This window comes from Zootoca vivipara, chromosome 2, assembly GCF_965207765.1.
Source record: "Zootoca vivipara chromosome 2, rZooViv2.hap1.1, whole genome shotgun sequence".
NCBI lineage: Eukaryota > Metazoa > Chordata > Lepidosauria > Squamata > Lacertidae > Zootoca > Zootoca vivipara.
The window spans coordinates 69,271,926-69,292,381 of record NC_142584.1 but is presented as its reverse complement, the minus strand read 5'-3'; the positions used below and the strand labels follow the sequence as shown (position 1 = coordinate 69,292,381).

General features: G+C 41.4%; 1 protein-coding gene across 2 annotated transcripts; it reads left to right on the top strand.

Moving 5' to 3' along the window:
* The first annotated feature begins 659 nt into the window (after window positions 1-659).
* ZMYND10 (zinc finger MYND-type containing 10) lies at window positions 660-20,178 on the top strand. Of its 2 annotated transcripts, none has more exons than XM_060271533.2 (12): window positions 660-790; window positions 3,045-3,153; window positions 4,404-4,520; window positions 5,121-5,174; window positions 6,030-6,182; window positions 7,708-7,796; window positions 8,484-8,584; window positions 10,646-10,818; window positions 11,885-12,010; window positions 14,654-14,722; window positions 16,718-16,843; window positions 18,469-20,178. In XM_060271533.2, the coding sequence occupies exons 1-11, from the start codon at window positions 693-695 to the stop codon at window positions 16,793-16,795; spliced, it is 1,167 nt and encodes a 388-aa protein (XP_060127516.1). In that variant the 5' UTR covers window positions 660-692; the 3' UTR covers window positions 16,796-16,843; window positions 18,469-20,178. The 2 variants fall into 2 exon arrangements, with proteins under 2 accessions (XP_060127516.1, XP_034963950.1); XM_035108059.3 differs by having other exon boundaries at window positions 14,654-14,775.
* Window positions 20,179-20,456: the final 278 nt, after the last annotated feature.

Here is a 20,456-nt window from a genome sequence, read left to right as displayed (position 1 = left end):
AGTCCATGTGATGGATTAGGTTTAAACTTCCCTCCCCAACTTAGGCGTGAGTGGAGGGCAGATTCAGTTCTGGCAAGATTTATAATGATCACACAGCAAGCATCATGGCCAAGTGGGGATCTGAATGTGGTCTCCTTAGGCTAGGACCAGTGCTGTCCAGTGTATAGTTTCCTCTAACCGGAGTAGGGAAGGGAACATGCAGCCCTCCAAATGTTGGACTCCTATCTCCCCCAATCCCCAACCAACATGGCCAATAGTTAGGGGAAAGTTCATAAAATCATAGAATTTTGGAGTTGCAAGGGATTCCAGCGGTCATCTACTCCAACCCCCTGCAATGCAGGAACCTCAACTAGATCATACATAGAGAAATCTGTTGCGGTCATATCGAATCCCGATTCTGTCTTCTGCGACATTGCATTCCCACGGCATGAGGGTTAGATGCCATGTCTGTCTTTCTCCTTTGGCAATCACTCGTGGCCGGCTAAGATGGTCTTCCATGAACGCGGTGGTCTTAACGGTGTGTCCGCAAATGACTGCGGAGTCCCGTTCTGGATCCGCAGGAGGGATATGTCGGTGGGCCGCGGTGCCAAGTCCCTCCACTAGAGGTCGCTGGTGGTGCAATCGCTGCAGCGGCAGCCTGCGCTCGTTTCCATGGCGACGGCGTCGGGCCTGGCGTCTCCCTCGAAGCCACGATGGAGGAGGCGCTTCCTACCGTCCTGCTGCCCGGCGAAGCCGAAGCGTTGGTGGAGTCGCTGAAGAACTTCCAGCTGCGGGATATCGGAAACTACGGGTACGAGGAGGCGGAGGAGGCCGAGCCGGAGGGAAGGGGGTGTCCAGGGGGGTTGGGAATAGTGCCTCGTTCGCTGGGGGAAGGAAGAAGCCTCAGAGTCGAGCAGGCCGAAGCAGGGAGGCTGAGCCCCTGTGCGGAGTTAGCCGTTGGGTGGCAGGCAGGAATCTTACAGGCAAAGCCACCGCACTTCGCTTCACCTGTGGGATTTCTGGCTAGCTGTTTTTATAAAGCTGTTTTTTATAAAGCTGTTTTTTTCTGCCTAGCTGTTTTTTATAAAGGTGTGGATCCCTTATCTCCTGTTATCCTGCCACAGGTGGGGAAATAAAGGCACAGACAGTGCCGGATTTTCTACGTACAAGCTAATCAAGCTATAGCTTAGGGCCCCACCCTCTTGAGGGCCCCCAAAAAATTTAAAGGCAAAAAACCACTGGATGTACATTTCCAAATTGTAAGATAAAAATCAAATAAAATAGAACCTACATACAGCAACAGTGTTTTGTGCTGTGTAGGCTTCTATGATGTAAGTCATGGGCCCCGCCTGCTAGCCTGCTCCCTAAAATATCACTGCTTTGCTCATTTCTATATTTAGGGTACCTACATTCTGCATGGACTTGTTGCATGGCAACATGTGCAAATGGCTTTAGATACCTATTAGGTCCATAAATTACCATATAGCATATATTCAACACAAAAAAATAGTGACAATTTGTTGTTGACAAAGGATAGCTTTGGACATATAAAGGGCCCCATTACCTTCAGTAGCTTAGAGCCTCATCAAATTGATGCTTTTGAATTATGATGCTTGAGGAGATGCTTGAGAGTCCCATGGACTGCAAGAAGATCAATCCTATCAATTCTTAAGGAAATCAGTCCTGAGTGCTCACTGGAAAGACAGATCCTGAAGCTGAGGCTCCAATACTTTGGCCACCTCATGAGAAGAGAAGACTCCCTGGAAAAGACCCTGATGTTGGGAAAGATGGAGGGCACAAGGAGAAGGGGACAACAGAGGACGAAATGGTTGCACAGTGTTCTTGAAGCTACCAACATGAGTTTGACCAAACTGTGGGAGGCAGTGGAAGACAGGAGTGCCTGGCGTGCTCTGGTCCATGGGGTCACAAAGAGTCAGACACGACTAAACAACTAAACAACAACAACAATTATTTATAATAGGCTTGAATAACATTATCCATATACGGTAAGCTAGCTGTTCCGTTTCCTCCCCCCCCCCCAAATAAATGATGAACCAATGATGCACACGGATAAACACTGCTGCAATTGTGGAAGCACTGTTTGGAACTTTAACAATCACACAATTTGCAGCAAAGACATCTGATTAGCAATAATAACTCTATTACATTTCCCCACACAGTCCAATCTTGTAGAAAGACTGGAGGGATTGTTGGCTTGCTTTCATGTGTGAACTGGTCTGTGGTTGCAGGCAAATCCAGAGTAAAAAGACTGATATGTGAATGGTGGTGGAGTTGTAAATCTCATGAATCATATTTTTAAATGCTTCCCACTTCCCCAAGTGCTGAGAAGTTCCTGGGTTGTAAAACAGGTTTTAATACTTCAGAGGAGACAGCACTGAAGACTTATATTCTTCACAGTATTTGTTTATTTACAAATATGCAAGGAAAACATTTTGAAAGTGACAGACTGCTATGATATCCAACAAAACCTTTGGTTTTGCATGAGATGCCCAAAGAGAGCAACTGTTTGGCCCTCTCTTCCTCTCTCCCATTCCATTTCTGCTAAACACAAATGTTGTTTGACTCCACTCTCCTGCTCTTCCAATATGCATGCATTTCTGGGGGGACTTTATTGTCATTAATATCACAATGTCAAAAACACTCACAACTACATCAAGTAAAGACAGTAGCATTGTTTCTCTTCCTGAAGCTGAAGGGCGTCACCTTCAAAGGCATAAGACAGAAATCTCTGGTCATTAATTCCTGTTCAGGAAATATAATTCCTGACTACCAACAAACAATCATGTAATGAAGAAAGATCATCTAGTATGAATGAATGAATAAATAAATAAATAAATAAATAAATAAATAGTATTAGTACCTGTAACATGGCTAACAGCATTTTCAAATTATGGGTGTCATCAAATCAGGTACACTTGTGAAATAAAATCCAGTGCAATAAAATGTGAAAAGAGTGACTGATAGCCAGAAGAAATTGTTGTTAGTGGTGGTTGCAGAGAAGAAATGGGGGACTGGTGCTAACTACTCTCACCCTACTCTCCTAGGTGGATAAGGCAACATGAGCACATTGAGAAGCTTAACATGCAGGCAATACTGAGTGCTTCTGCTGGGCATGAGCAACTCCTTACTGAGCTTCTGGTGAACAATGGCAAGGTATGATGCATTCAACTGTGGACCAATAAGAGAAGCATTTGTATCTGACAGAATCTATGTTCCTGTGAACAAAGTTGAACTGTGTTTTATTTGGTACTTACGTAAGGTTGCTCAAAGAACTACTCAAGTTTATACACCTATATTCCACATAAATTAACTACTAGCCGCACTGTGGTCACATCCATAAATGATGATTATAATAGTTTCCACTCCAAATTTACTTGACAGGGTAGAAAAAAATTATTTCTTCAGCACCCTTTGTGACTACATGATGGTGGCTAGGGTATTAGGAGCTAACTCAAGCTGCATTTAATGATTTTGACTATGCACTCGATAAGGCCACAATCCTAAGTGAGATTTTTAAGAAATTAATTATTGAATTTATATCCTGCCCTTCTCCCAAAGGAGCCCAGGGAGGCAAACACATCAACAATTTTAAACGAAAAACATTCTAAACAACTAAGAATTCTTTTTTAAAAAACCAATTACAGTTAAACTATTTAAGAGCAGTTACTGGTTTAAAATGCTCTAAGAGCTGTTACAATTAAAAGCATTACTTCATTCAGTGATCTTATGGTTGCCTGGAATCATATTCTTCAGCAAACAATGCCTGGGTAAACAGGAATGTTTTCAAATTCCTCCTGAAAGTTAATAATAATAGAGAGGGACACATCTCTAAGGAGGACATTCCACAAATGAGGAAACCAATAATGACAAGGTCCTGTCATGAGTCATTGACAACTGAGCAGACAACCAATTGTCGAGTCTGAGATGGGACATAGTGCCAAGTAAGTATGTTTTCAACAACCCTGTGAGATTGGTTAGGCTGAGAGTGAGTGATTGGCCCAAGATCACCCAGTCAGCTTCATGGCTGAGTGGGGATTTGAACTGTGGTCTGCCAGGTCCTGTTCCCACACTAATTATTATTATTTCATTAGATTTATATATTTATATATGTCAGGGCAGTTCTAACTGCTACACCACACTGGCTTTCAGTGTTCCATAAGAAAGACTGTGTGCACCTTCTTGCATTGTGACAGGCAATGGTTTTTTGTCTGCCATGTGAACAGCAGTGTGTAAAGTGAGAGAATTTCTTCTGTCTGCAGTAAGCCTGCAGTAAGCTGTTTGAACATCCAAGAGACATATCACAAGCCCTGAATTTTTCTTGTTTGATTCAGGCCTTACAGACCTCATATTTAAGCTGGAAATATCTCACTCATTCCTGATTATTTGTTTTTTTTCCTGTTTAGATCCCAGTTCTGATTGAGGAATTAATCACTGTGGAGATCTGGAAGCATAAGGTATTCCCTATACTTTGCAGACTGGAGGATTTCAGACCAAAAAGCACATTTCCCATATACTTAGTGGTAAGTTTTAAAAGGGTTTTAGGTAGAACATTTCATAATACTATGCTACTTATACTGCACAATACCTGTAAGAAAGTATCACACAATGATGCTTCAGCTAGCTAAATTAGTCTGGCACATCCCAGAATTATCACTATTAGCAGATTATATGTACTATTAATGTAAAATAATTTTTAAGCTAAATTTCTGAGAAAGCTAATTATTTTGTTAAAGCTAGAGCTTCCAAAACATCAAAACAAATTGTCTCTTTCAAGAGGGTAGCACCTCATTTTAGCACCTATTATCCTGAATACAGAAAATCAATTTTTATTTCAGTATGTAATACTCTGTTCTGATCATAACAATCCTACAGGCCAAGGTTCAGTGTAATCAACTGCAATTTCTATAGATGGTTTCCCCACCACCACCACACACACACATATTAAATCTTTTAAATCTGAATCTGATTTGTGACATTTGTCCCACAGACTATGTTCTCACATCACTAAGATGACACAAAAGTGGGTTTCTATTTCTTACAACATATTCCCTTGGTTTTTGACATTACTAATGTCCAGTAAGCGGCATTTTGATAATTTATGCTTTATTCTTCCACCTCAGCTGCGTCATGAAGCTTCAATTATTAACCTGTTGGAGACAGTGTTTTTTCACAAGGTAGGCAGCAAATTTAGACTGTTATGAGCAAATATTATGGGCAAAAATATCATAATGATAATTTAGGTCACTGCTGATGAATCATGATAATTCACCAAGTGAAGACTTCTCAGTGTGGTAACATGGTCCAGGGGATAATTGTTGATCTGGGCTTTTTTATTCCTTCTTATTCCTCTACTACAAATTATGTTAGAGTGGAGTAGGATCACCTAGGGATTCTGCATGAGCTACAAGTAACAATGTCATTGATTTGCCAATCTATGTAATATTTTATGTGACTTCTTGGTGCAGGCCTGCTGCTCCCCAGATTGGCAGAAGTAAATTTCCGCTGGCCCCTTTACCCCTTTACAACCTTTAACCCTACCAATCTGAAGTGCAGGCAAGTGCCCCTCAGAAACCAAATATTCACCCCAGACTTTTTACTTCATCCCTGGTCAAATATCCTATCTTTTCCTACCTGACCTATTGTGGAATATCCCTTTGACTCTCTTCTAGTACATTTCTTTTGCTAAACTGGTTGCATCAGTGTAGTTCAGTCTTCTCTTGCTTTTCACTAAACAATATTTTAGCTCCCAACAGAATAAACCAGATGGCTTCTTATCCTAGCTATTAGACATGCATGGTCAGGCAGGAAGGTACCGTATCTTTGATAAAGAAGAAACTCATTTAATCCAGGTACTGGAAATTAGGCCTAACTCGTTGACAGCTATGTTTTTTTCAGAGACACACTGTAGAAAACTTAACTCATATACACTAGAGTGTAACCAAAGCCACTTTTTATGTGATGAGTTGCCTTCATTTTGGAATATTGTTTCCATTCTTTCTGTAGAATTTAGCATTTCTGTTACTGTGCAGGAAATCTGTGAATCAGCAGAGGATACCATTCTGGACTTGATAGATTACAGCCATAGGAAGCTGACCCTATTAGCAGGTCGAAGTGCCAGTGGGAAGATCCCAGTTGAACAAAAGCTTCAGTCGGAGGATCTTGCCAGTCCTTCATCAATGCAGGTTGGTAAAAGTTGCAACCTCCCACTTCTAGATGGCCTCTTTGGGTAAAAGAAAAACTTTTTGGTGGGATTCACCTAACCAGCTCCATCAGCAGAAACCCTGTGAAAAGAATTCTGCTTGTGCAATGGGGTTTTCACCCTTCTCCCTTGCATACCTCTTGCCGGGGGCGGGTCAGAGAACCCCCAGAACAGCTCATTGGGGAAACTGAATGTTCATCATAAGGCAATGTTGAATTCCACCCCTTAATTCCCAAGATGGAAAATTCATGTGGTGCCTCCAGATCATAAAATATTTAATAAAAAACAGATCATTTGATACCCTTTGATCTCACAAATGTCCTTTCTGAACTGGCCTGTCTCAGTTTGCATCATGGTAGGACCAGGAAAAAAATTAATGTTTGCAAAGTTCTGAAACATTTTGTGTTAGTTTCCATAACCACATCTACTCTCTGTAATTACTCCCACTAATTTTTCAGAAACAAAAGGCCAAAAATCACTGTTCTGAGTAATGAAGCTATTCTAAATAATGAGTTCCCCCTTTACTAGGCATGTGGTAACGTTCTATGTGAAAATGATCTGTTTTATTTACTACTTGTCCAACAAGCTTTCTTCATTGAAGGAATGCAGTTTGTTCTTGTTGAGTTCCAACTAGCTTCCTCTATCTCCATGCTTCCAGCATCATTGTTTGAATTACACTCTTGTTTTGTGACGTGGTAGAGTCGGACCAGTTGTGCCTCACTGTCTAGCATTGTATTATGCTTGAGAACATAATGTAGAACACTCAAGAGTTTTACTTGTTGTGAGTTAATAGTCTCTCAGACACTAAGTAAAGGAATATGCAATCCTTCCACCAGCTTATCTTGTAGCTGTCATATCCCTGCAAACCCTTCACCTTCTGATTTTCGACACAGAACTACTTCATAAACTCTCCAGTCCTGGTAAGGCTGTACTCACTGAAGAGTTGAAAGGAAGCAGGTCCAGATTATGTTTCATAGGTAATAGCTGCATTTCCAATGCAGTATCAAGAAGCCAGACCAGAGAAGAGGTGCAATTAGATACAGGTGCTTCAGAACCCTGGACAGATCAAAGAGTGCAGGCAGCTTGTTCCCACAGGCTTCTAGCTCCCAACCCTTATCCTCCTCCCTTTGTGTTTAGCTACCCATCCTAGGCTCCACCTCAAGGCGTAGAAAGCTTTAAAGATGTAGTTTTCTAGCCTCAAAATTAACACTCCAACATTTCTCTCTTGATTCCTGTCTGGTGTATTGCCTGAATGAGGGAGCAGGTACTATGGAGCAGTGTTTCAGGAAGATTGGGGCCAAGGGATGTTATCTCTAGGAATTCTGATGCAGGGAGCTAAGGTTCACTGTTGGGGCCTGGGTCCAGCACCTCTGCAACTTCACCTCTGGCCCAGGTACTGCTTGAGATGGTGCCATGACTAAGTGTCATTTGTTGGAGAGAACCTGGTAGCATCACTATAGTGTTTGAGCCTGAGATATAGCTCTTTGTGTGAATTTTGCTGCTTCCAGGAACTAAAGAAACAAGCTGAGGAGATGGAGTTTGAGATCTCACTGAAAGCACTTTCTGTGTTCCGTTTCATTACCGGTCTACTAGAGAGGTATGTTCAGTTTTCATGGAAGAACTGAGGTAAACGCCTGGGAGAAGGGGTAAAGATTTTCTATATTCCCATGTCTGCTAGTTTCAATTTTGGAAGGTTCATTTATAGGTTAGTTCAGGAGTGACACTTTGGCCCCATGGGTGCCCGGGGCTGTGGGTGCCATGCAGTGTGCGTGGCCCTGGCACCAAATTTTGTGGGTGCCCAGTCCCTTCATGGGGAATTTTGTGGGTGCTCGGGCACAAAGGGCCCCAGGGGATTGGTACCTATGGGTTAGTTCATAACTTGTATAATGAAAAGCTGGATTTTGATTGAAGTTGAATATCAACTTAAATTGCTATGAATACAATCATTGAAGTCTTGATGAAATCCTTATCTGAATAGGAGTAAACATTTTTATATGTTCATTGCATAGTGCTGTTAATCACTTAAAGTATTACTCACTGAAGTGTTGGAGTATATTAGTTTTGCTATAATAGGTATGGTGATAGGATTTTAGCGCTCCTTGCTAGTGTATTCTTCACTACTGATGATTCATTGTAAGCATCCTAGCATGACTACCAACTGAGGTCTTAATTTTTGTCACTTAATTTTTTCATATTAATTTTAGTTTTGTGAACCTTGAGGAAAACACTTAGCTGCTCGGTCACATAAAACTGGCATCTTCAATATATACTCATGTTTTGTCAGTTTGCCAGTGAGTGCTGCGACAAGAATTCTGAATACCCACAACTTTCCATGTCTCTTAGTAGAGTTGGTAGAGCATTCTCCATGGAGCTGCCGTGAAGAAGGTGTGTATTATGGGTTAGGGATTGTTCCTATCAAAAAAGAATCACATGACCTTGTTCCTTTTGATAATATAAAATAATAATAATAATAATAATAATAATAATAATAATAATAATAATGGTTTATTATTTATACCCCGCCCATCTGGCTGGGTTTCCCCAGCCACTCTGGGCGGCTTACAACAGAAATATTAAAATACGCTAATTTCTTAAAGAGTAAAAGCTTCCCTAAACAGGGCTGCCTTCAGATGTCCTCTAAAAGTCTGGTAGTTGTTTTTCTCCTATAGCCTTGGGTATTAAGGGTTCCTCTTGGTTGGGTCCTCTGTTGTTTGTAAATTTAGATTGGAACATCAGGATAGACTAACACTCTTCTCCATAAAACTCAGGGTTCCCCCTTTTATAGTCCTTCTGCCCAGTAAGTGTATTTGTTATCATTTTTTGTAATTTTTGTAATTTTTTGTAATTAATATATGGTACCGGCTGCACCTCAACCCACGCTCTGTAACCAGTTGTGGAAATTCAAAACTATCCTTACCATAGCCCCTCTGTTTTAGTTTCTTTGTTTCCTTTTTATTTGACCCTAGCTACCGTGTTTCTCATATTATAAGACACGTCTTATATTTATTTTTTCCTGAAAAAAAACACACCATGACTTATTTTCAAGGGATGTCTTATTTTTTTATTAAGTACCGGTACCGGTATCTGTACAGACCACAGACCTGCTCCCACCGGGTCTTCGCGCGTGGTAGGCAAAGGCTGCAGCCGGGTCCTGGGTCTTCGCGCGCGGCAGGCAAAGGCTGCGCGCGCGGCAGGCAAAGGCTGCCGCCGGGTCCTGGGGCTGCGCGCGCGGCAGGCAAAGGCTGCAGCCGGGTCCTGGGGCTGCGCGCACGGCAGGCAAAGGCTGCAGCCGGGTCCTGGGGCTGCGCGCGCAAAGGCTGCAGCCGGGTCTTGGGGCTGTGCGCGCTGCGCGCTGAGGCTACAGCCAGGTCCCGGGTGTCTGCGCGCGGTGCGCAAAGGCTGTAGCCTCAGCGCGCAGTGCGCGCAGCCCCAGAACCCGGCTGCAGCCTTTGCCTGCCGCGCGCGCAGCCCGCAACCCTTCTTCTTTGCCACAGACCTGCTCCCACCACCCGGTACGGCTTATTTTCGAGGTATGCCTTATATTTTTCCACCTCAGGAAAATCCTGCCATGCCTTATTTTGTAGGGATGCCTTAAAATATGAGAAACACGGTATCTCTTGTTGTCCCTTTCTGTTCCTGTACTGCTTTTTCTACCTCTAAAGATAAGTAGAACTGTGAAGGACAATTGTGACAGTTCACTGAGCAAGCTAGGGTGTCTACTCACCCTTGTGTATCTATGAGCAGGCACCTCAGTCTGTCATTCCAAGAAGCAGACTATCATCTGAATATTCAGCTAACCAGGCAGTAGACCACAGTCATGATAGAAGGAAGCATGTATGTACAAGAGATGTATAAGGATACCACTAGGGCACTGACTTAGAAGAAATGCCATGGTGTACCTGTAGCAGCAAAACCGGATGCCTTCATCTGCCCTAGCTGCAACAAAATGTCTCTCCTGCATTGCTCCCTAGCTGCAACAATGTCTCTCCTGCATTGGTCTCTGCAGCCATGGCAGGCTTTGTAACTCTCCAACAGTTTGACTTTACTCTTGAAGGCTCACTCTTCCATTGTCTCCTGAGACAGACAGATGCAAACAATAGTTAAGGAAACATAATTCTGTAGCTTCAGTTCTACAAAAAAGAACCCTAATAGAGAGGCTTCTTGCTGTCCTAATACGGTTCTAGGACCAGAAAAACAGCCTGCTCGTTATGCCCCTGAAGGACTAAATGAAGGGATAAAGAAACAAACTGGACATAAGGAAGTATGCAAATTATACACTCTGCCCGCCCCCCGAAGTTTCAGTAACATTTGCATAAGCAGCTTTTCATCCATCTTGGCCCAGAGATTTTTTGGCTACTAGATCTATATTTATCATATTTAAATGTTACTTGTGATTTTTAAAAAAATGTCCTTTTCTTTCTTATCACCATTTATCATTTTTCCCAGGGAAGCTGAAAAAATATGAGAATGGTGCATGGTATGAGGTGCCCTATGAAGATCATGTGAAGATGACTAAATTGGATGGGCAAGTCTGGATTGCTCTCTATAACCTGCTCCTCAGCTCAGAATGTCAGCGCAAGTACAACTTCAATAATTTTAACAAAGGCCAGCTCCTGAAGGTACAGGACTACAGAGGACACAGACTGCAAGTGCATGATTCTCATAATGTTTAGTCTGGCATATTTAGATTTACTATTCTAGCTTTAAGCAATGTAGCAGGAACCAGGATTAAAATTTATTGATTTTTCATCATCTTACCCATCACAACTGGGAGTAAAGTAGGGACTGCAAGCCTTAATTGAACTAACTGGCAAATTAATATTACAGTGGTACCTCAGGTTACAGATGCTTCAGGTTACAGACTCCGCTAACCCAGAATTAGTACCTCGGGTTAAGAACTTTGCTTCAGGATGAGAACAGAAATCGTGTGACAGCAGCAGGAGGCCCCATTAGCTAAAGTGGTACCTCAGATTAAGAACAGTTTCAGGTTAAGAACAGACCTCCAGAACGAATTAAATTCTTAATCCGAGGTACCACTGTAGTTAATTTTAAATTAATTAGTCAACAGAGGATAAATTTTATCTGTGGGACACTTATTTATTTTGGGAGTGGGATGTTTTGGTTCTAGTGTGTTCCAGACAAAGGAAACATTGAAAATGCCCTTTCCTTCTAACAGTATGTGGTAGCTTTTGTTTGATAAATTTAAATTCCTTTATTAGCTAAAAATATTGAGAATTTGGTGACACACAAATTTTGTTACAACACTGCAAATTTTGCTACAACATAAACATTTGTTACTACTCTACAGAGGGATTGTGTACAGTGGTCCCTTGACTTACAAATTACTCGACATCCAATGTTTTCGACTTACAAACGGGTCAAATGGCCGCACGCATACGAATTTCTATATCTTTCTCTGCAGTAATTATAATACTTGCAACCGATGGCCTCCTTGCTGTTCCAAGTGTAGCAAATTTCTGCCTCCTTGTATTGTTGCTTCCAGTTTTCTGTTGAGCAGTGGAGATGGAGTAATTTGAAATGCATTGTTTTACTTAACCAGCTCTGAGATCTGAGACAGATCTGAGAGAGAAAGTATAGAGGTGTCAGTTGTTCATGCAGATTCTTTTACTTAGCATATGGCTTATTCTTAACGTTTTTAAAAATCTTGTGATCATCTCTGTTTAGCTCCGTGCCTTCCTGACCGATGTCGTCATTGACCAATTCCCCAATCTTCTCGAGCTGCAAAGATTCCTGAGCCATCTTGCTGTGACAGACCCTGCTCCACCCAAGAAGGACCTCATACTAGAGCAGGTATATCCAAAACCATCTCCTTCTTGCCAACTTTTTTATACCTGCACTTCAATTTTCCTTCATTATCATTGGATTTTTGAAGACATTTACATCTTTGATATTTCAGATTTATACCCACAGCATATTTGAATGGGAAATATGCCACAATACTTGTAAATCATTGTTTGTGTATCTGTGGCAAGGAAGGTGTGGAAAACATTGTTCAATATGTGCTCTGTTGCTCTCTTCATAATTCTCCCAAAGATAGATTTATTAAAGGAATTATTCAGAGAAGAAGAAGAGTTTGGATTTGACCCGAAGGAGTCTCAAAGCGGCTAACATTCTCCTTTCCCTTCCTCCCTCACAACAGACACCCTGTGAGGTGGGTGGGGCTGAGAGACTTCAAAGAAGTGTGACTAGCCCAAGGTCACCCAGCAGCTGCATGTGGAGGAGCGGAGACTCGAACCTGGTTCACCAGATTACGAGTCTACCGCTCTTAACCACTACACCACACTGGCGGTTTCTCATTTTTGAATATTGTAATGAGAAAAACTGTTGTTTGTTGATGGATGGGGATAAATACACAACAGGTAAGGTTTCTGTGTTTGCATTAGCAGCCTACTTCTATACTGTTTGTATTTTCATATTTTTGTGTTGATGGTTTCCAACAAATAAGTTTGACTCCAGAGTTTACCAATCCCAAAGTATGTTGCAGGTTGATTAGGTGAAATATACCAATTCAAAATAATAAAGGTTCAGTCCCAGGCATGGTCATGTGGAACTCCTATGTTGAAAGGAGAAATGCAAGAAAAACTATACTACAGTACTTAACTTTGTTTTATGTTAGCTGCATACAGTTCAGTCAAGGTTTGCTACCCACAGGAGAACCCATCTATATACACAGCAGCAAAATAAAAAGTCATATTTAGAGAACTCTGGGATTCGATTATTTGGCATTAGAGCTTATTCTCAGAATAAATTAAGAGCAATTAAATATCAAAGGCAGATATGAATTTAGGAACAGGATTGTTTTAACATCAGAATTACAGCATTTGAGCATAGAAATTCCTTAAGCAAGGATATCGATAGTCAGCAGGTAACATTATTTTAAATAGGCAAACATGTAGGAAATTAATCTAGGAGAAAGCCACAGAAAAAGAGAGCATGAAAGCATGTGAAGTTACTCCTCAATAATATAAAGGTGTGTAATGGATCCCCAAAAAGCTGAATCCAGTGTGTTTGTGTCTAAATTTTTAATTATTGAGCAGTAATAGTCTACTGATTCTCAGGAACATAGGAAGCTACCTAATACTTAGTCACACCATTGGTCCATTTAGCTCAGTGTTGTCTACACTGATTGGCAGCAGCTCTTCAGGGTTTCAGGCAGAGAAGCTTTTCCAGCCCTATCCTGGAGATGCTGGGAGTTGAGCCTGTGACCTTCTGCATGCAAAGCAAATGCTCTACCAATGAGCTACAGCCCTGCCTTTCTCTTAGTTTAAATTGGTACCAGTAACTGAGAATCGGCATTCTGAGAGACTTTTGGTGGCGGCGAGGGTGGGGGAGACAGGACTGCAGCTATGCTGTACACACCCTGGGAAGGCAAACTTCCCAATGAGCCATGAACTCACCCACTGTCTTTATGCCAAGCAATGATGAAGAGGTTTTTTTCCATCTCTGTCTCTCCACAGAGCAGTCTTTGACTCTCAGTCCCTGCACTGCTATTTTTACTTGATAGGGGCATCAACTCTTTTGAAACATCAGCTTTTCCTGTAGAGCAGAACTTCATCACACTTGCCCTTTGCCAGATTTTTCTCTCATATTTGAAAGCCCACGCCTGGGTGTTTCTTTTCAGGGAACTGACAGATTACAGAAAGTTCTATTTTAAGTAAGCTTTTAGCCATGTGGCAGATTTTTTGAAAACTACTAGTTCCACATTCTAGGCTCATGCCTCAATATCCACCTTCAACTGAATCCTGGAGTGTTCTGGTATTGTATTTTCTGAAGACCTGAACGCTACAAATTATATTATAAATATGTAATTGTCCGTGGGACAGACAGAGTTCACTCCCCTCCAAAATAATAACATAAGATACACACACAGTTTAATAGCTAAATGGAACAAGTCTGTTTTTTCCATGAATGCTTCTTTTCTAAGCAAAGCTTCCCTCATTTCTAGTTCATGTAACCAACATGCAGAAAACTGATTACTAGTTGTGCCCTAGCAGTAAAGCTGATTCTAGCATGGGGAAGCAAGGATTTGAGATACAAACAGAAAGATTTTTTTTAATAAATAAAAAAATATGCAGAGGACAAGCAGGCCAGGAATTGCTCATGCTGTTAAGCTTAATTCAAATCTGTCTAGAAGAAAGAGGCTGCAATTTCTTAAACGAATTATACTGAAATTTCTTCTATTTGGCTTTTGTCCACTGTTACATAAAACTGTTCAATATTCCTTCAGAAGTCTCCCCATTCAACTCTATTGTTAGACTTTCGCTTTAATCAGTTAAACCTACACAGAAATCCTGCTTCTTTCTTTTATATAAATAGATGCTTATTGCTTCCGAATGTGCTTGCGCTCTACTGAGCTTCAGGAATTATTACTGCTCTCAAATCCCTTGCTTTAGATGGATGCACCTTTCTTTCTTTCTTTTGCTATCCTAACAGGTTCCTGTAATATGGGAAAACATTGTCAGTAAGAACTCTGGAAAATGGCAAGCAATTGCCAAGCACCAGGTAAACAACATGTTTAGCCCTTCAGAAGAGGAACTGAGAAGCCAGGCTTGCAGGTAAAATTTTACCATGCTCAGATTCATACTATATCAAAGCTTCTGTTATGGTGAGTCTTTGTTTGAGCCAGTTGGATGCTCAGAATCTGAAAAAAGTCCGGTCAACGGCAACTATGGGGTGCGGCACTCATCTCACTTTCAGGCTGAAGGAGCTAGAGTTTGTCCACAGACAGCTTTCCGGGTCATGCGGCCAGGGCCAGTGCTAGGGCTTTTTGCACCCTGGGCAAAATCACCTTCTCCCCCCCCCCAGCACATGCGTCATGACGCGTGCGTCACGTGTCATGACGCATGCACAACACCACTGACACCCCTGCGTCCCATCCATAGGCGGGAGGGCGCTGAGCTCTCATTTTGGCTCGCGCGCCACCCGCCTATGGAGGGCATGCTGTGAGCTCCTCAGCGGCGGCGGCAGTGAGCGAGCGGCAGCAGCAACAGCGCCCATAGCTGAAGGCTTCCGCTACGGGCACTGCCGTCGCCACCGCTCGCTCGTTGCAGCCGCTGAGGAGCTCACAGCGTCCCCTCCATAGGCGGGAGGGCACTGAGCTCTCCTTTTGGCTCGCGCGCCTCCCGCCTATGGAGGGCATGCTGTGAGCTCCTCGGCGGCGGCTGTAGCGAGTGAGCGGCGGCGGCAGCAACACTGCCCATAGCTGAAGGCTTCAGCTATGGGCGCTGTCGCCGCCACCGCTCACTCATTGCTCCTCCATAGGCGGGAGGAGCGCGAGCGCGTGCCATGGGAGGGCGGCGGCGCGGGGGTTTTGCGCTCCCTCCATTTACGCACTCTAGGCAACTGCCTAGTTCGCCTAAATGGACGCACCGGCCCTGCATGCGGCCAGCATGATTAAACAGTTTCTGGCACAGTGGAGCACCATGACGGAAGCCTGAGCACATGGAATACCACTTACCTTCGTGCCATAGCAGTACCTCTTTATCTACTTGCACTGGTATGTTTTCGAACTGCTTGGTTGGCAGAAGCTAGGACAGCAACGGTAGCTCACCCCATCACTGTGTGGATTCGAACTTCTCACCTTCTGATTAGCAAGCCCAAGAGGCTTAGCATAGCTGCCAAGTTCTCCCCTTTTTAAAGGGAAATTCCCTTATGCTGAATTGGCTTCCTCGCGAGAAAAGGGAAAACTTGGCAGCTATGGGCTTAGTGGTTTAGGCCACAATGCCACCCGCGTCACTGTTCAGAACTTACATCCACCTCAGGTATTCAGGCCTTTGGAGTTGCCAAGCAGGAATTTAAGCTGTGCATCATCCAAGGAAACCAAAGCAAAAACAGCTGGAGTTCAAACCTATAAGAGCCTCTTGCATGTTTACAGGCCATAGCAGATCATGTAAAACACTTCTGAGTCAGATTTAGTTTTTTGCCAAAGGGATTTGGCTCCCTGCCACATACTCACCTCAGGATTCTAGACTGTGTTATAGTTATCTTTTATATTGCCTTTTTCAGTTAGTGTCCAAAACACAAGAGAGCTTTCTTAGAATTAGGAAATGGGTCTGTAAGTATGATCCATCAAAACCTTCCTAAAAAATTTTTCCCATTTCTGGCTGAACGTGTTTAAGTATTTCTAATTATCTCTAATTTGCTAGTGTCTGAATTCTTGTTCAGTACTCCAGGGGTAAGGAAGTCTTTGGGAAGAGGCTTTTCCATTATGTGGTGATGTCATTGTGTGTCCAGCCTGCAGTTGTATGAAGTGTTTATGACACTGTTTTAAATCAAGATTGTAAATCCGTTAATATATTTTTGTTCTCATGTTGCACTAAATTCTATTAGCTACCAGCTACCTTAAACACCTCTTGACATTCCACTGAATGTTATACCGGTATCAGTCTTAAATGTAAAGGCTCCATCCTGTAGGAGATGACAAAGACTAAGTAACTCTTGGAATTATCTGCTCTTCCTTGAAGGACTTTCTGAAGCCTGCTTTCTGTCTTAAACCAGATGGGCAAAAACATACAACCTGGAAGTGATGGAAGCCCTGATCCCAGAGAAACCCAAGTGTGCGATGTGTGGCTCTGAGGCAGCAAAACGTTGCTCTCGTTGCCGGAATGAATGGTATTGCAAACGGTAAATATACCTAACATAAGACAGTTGCTGTGCTATATTGAGCCCCTTTAGGGGCAGCTCATATATAGGCAAAAGCTTCAGAGACACCCCTCAAAGCAGAAGCCATTAATTTTAAAGCCTGTGTTTTGAATACTATTGGACATCTCACTGGCTTTTACCTAGAGTAAAATCTTGCTTTTCTGACTCATTAGTTGTGAAATATAGTAGTATTTACTAATGTTACTGCTGTTCCATATGAGTCTTTGCAACTTATTTGCATCTTCCTTTGTAAGCATTTTCTTATGCAAAAAATACACAGTTTTAATCAATCTTTAAATCATAGTTCCAAAATAAAACAGAAACCTTTTTCTTATAGCCTTGATTAATCTTATTTATATGAACTTTGAATATCTCAGACAATCTTTCTTCAGCAGACATTTGATATGCCCTCTGTATAGCTTCAACAATAAGACACTAATTAGATTAGGCATATCCTAAATGACATGAGCTAATCATTCCTCACATCTTACAGGGCTGATCATACCTGTTACAATATACCACAGCAACTCTCATGTGTATCATTCATGCCCATTATAAAGAGGAGTTGTGCAGACTGAGGCTGCCCTTTGCTTTCTTAACTGAGTCAGAAGATACGTTTTTCTCGATGCCATATTTCAAGGTTACCTCTCACTGCTCTAACACTTAATTTCCAAACAAGGGTTAGTGGATAACACAGCTCAGATGAAGAAAATTATTCATTATGAATCTGCATTGGATTTCCCCCAGCCAGTTTTGTCCATAAAGCAGAATAGGGGAAGAATTGTTAGTAATATTAAAACTTTAAATATATATATAGTGCTTTTTCCTAAGAACCCAAAGAACTTTTCATGATATTATCTGTCATTTTTTCCTAACAACCTTGTAAGCTATGGACAGTATTATTATTTCCATATTGCATATGAAGATGAGAAGCTGAGCAATAGTAGCTTGTTTAAGGCTACCCAGAGTTTATAGCTGATGAGAGATTTGAATCCAGGACTAATAAATTCATCATAGCCTGTATTTTTAGCCACAATACTATACTTTCTTTAAAAATATAGAAACCAAAAATACACAGAAGGATATATAGGAGATAATAGAATTCCTGTTTATCCAAATGTGGGTAAGAAAGCACAAGTCAGTGCCCCACTCTCAAATATGTGGGTAAAAATCACAAATTGGTGCCCCAATCCAAAGTGAACTTTTTTTCAGTATATAGTTTATACAATACCAATTCCAGTTTCCGCTTCTGCATCCAAATCACAGCTTAAAAATAGATTTTTGACCACTGCATGATATAAACAATTACTTGAGGCAAAATACTGATTTAAGACATATACATACTATTTAAGACATATTCATACTAGTATACCCAAACAAAATTAAAATAACAAAACACAATAATGAACATTTCAATTTACTAAAATTCCATAAAGGAGATAATAGAAATCAAGAGGCCAGTACCTCAAGTAGAATGACAAGCTGCTAAAGGTATCAGGGAGGCTTCAATCTTGCAGTTAACAAATTTATATATCCATATTCTATTCTGAATCCTCGGCTATTATTATTTTCTAAAATCTTTTCTTTTTTCACTCTTCCCTTTGCAGAGAGTGTCAGGTACAGCACTGGCAGAAGCACAAGAAAGCTTGCAACTTGATGGCTGATACCTTGAAGAAAATTCAGGAAGATGTACAAGTACAGGCAATGCCTTCCAAGTAATTCTGATGGGTAGAGAAGTTTGCTCCAGTTCCTCCTTTGACAAATAGGCTAAATTTTAGAGTTTGAGATTAGAAAATATCCTCCTATTAACAACAGACACAGGAAGCCACTTAATGTCAGATTTAACAAAATTTCAGACAGATACAGCCTGGGCTAGAGGAACAAAATTCTCGTACACTAGGAGAGATTGCACAAGAAAAGACTGAGCCCACTGAGTAGAGAAACACCTTGGTTTAGCTTCTCTCCCCTATGCCAATTTAATCTTAAAATACCACTGCTGCTTGTCTCCTGGACTGTGAAGGTGATACATGCATATTGGACTGTTCCTATACTAGTGACAGAGATCTAGAGTGACTCCCTAGGAATTTGGAAGGGCTGAATTTTAGTTGTGCTAGAATTGCTTCTTTACTTTGTCATCTAGAATTTTTAAGTCTAAGGAATTGTTTTGCATACTGGCTTAGATGAAGAACCTGCCCAGTCCCATGGCACTGAAATTAACTAGATTCCCTGCTACAGTTCGAAGCTGACTCACAATTGTTTTCTTTCTATGAACCGATGCAGTCACTGAAACCTATATACCTGCTTTGAGAATGAAAACCTGAGCCTATTTTTTTAAGCCTTTATGGAAGATCGTCATTAAACCCAGAAGGCACTCATCTTTTTTGGATTGTTTTTCATATGCCGTTCTATAATGTTGGACACTCTCCTGATCTGACTTCCCTATGCTGCTTTTCAGAGAGAAGTAAAACAATCTTAAGAGCATAAAATATGCTGTTCAAATTCAACCCATTTTTCAGCACTGTGGAGTGTATAGACACATTCACACACACACACACACAGAGAGAGAGAGGGGGGGGAGAGGGAGAGGGAGAGAGAGGGAGAACATTCTTACAAAGTTCCTATTAGATCTCAGTAATTTAAATTTAGTTTTGAAATTATAGCTATATCCTGAATACTTGAATCTCAGTCCAGAGACAGTTCATTCTACATCTTGTTCAAAACAACTAAATTAAATTGTTTTGCAAAATATACATTACATACGAAATGTAGCCCAAGAGCTGTTTTTGGATAAAAGCTGCTTCTGAAGGGGGTAACAAGAAGCAGCAGATCAGAAGGGGTGCTTGACTATATTACTCTGTTCAAAATTCCTGCCCCCACTTGTAGCTTTCACCTCATGGGGTAGTGTTTGTAAGGACTACGTTATACACATTTATATATAACATGTTGTTTGATCCCAATTTGTGTCAATTACTTTAATAGCTGCACTCGATATGGACCAGGATCCCAGCATTTAGAAATATTTTGATGTCTCAAAATAGCATATCTATCTTGTGTACTGTGGGACAAAAAGAATGGAGAGGGCCAACAGGCAGTGTTACCAACTGTCCCATCTACAGTAGTTGCTTCAGAACTGAGTGCTAAACCAAGGGAGGAGACAGGGAAAGGATGTGGTTAATTAAAGAATTTCAGTTTTGCTGAGCTGCACAGTTTCAGAATTGAGAGTACAACACATGATATCTTTACTGAGAAAGTTGATTCTGTTATTTAATCCTTGTTTTGTTTTTAAAAATTAAATTGATGTCTGCCATGTGAGAACATTACACATGCTATGTGTAATTGATACCCTCAGGCAAGAAGTCCCATGGGAATGAATGGAAGTCTTGTTTAAAATTATCAAGGAAGTCTTGGCTTTGATATTTTCAATATTTAAAGTTATAGTTATTCAGAGCTTGCCAAAGAATCCTCTCAATACCCACCATCACTGCTGTCCTTTCACCTTAGAAACTGATCCTTTTATCCATTTTGCTTATATTCACCAGGGGCTTCAGGGCTAAATTAGGCATGATGGAGTAGTTGTGCAAGTGTTTGTCCTTTA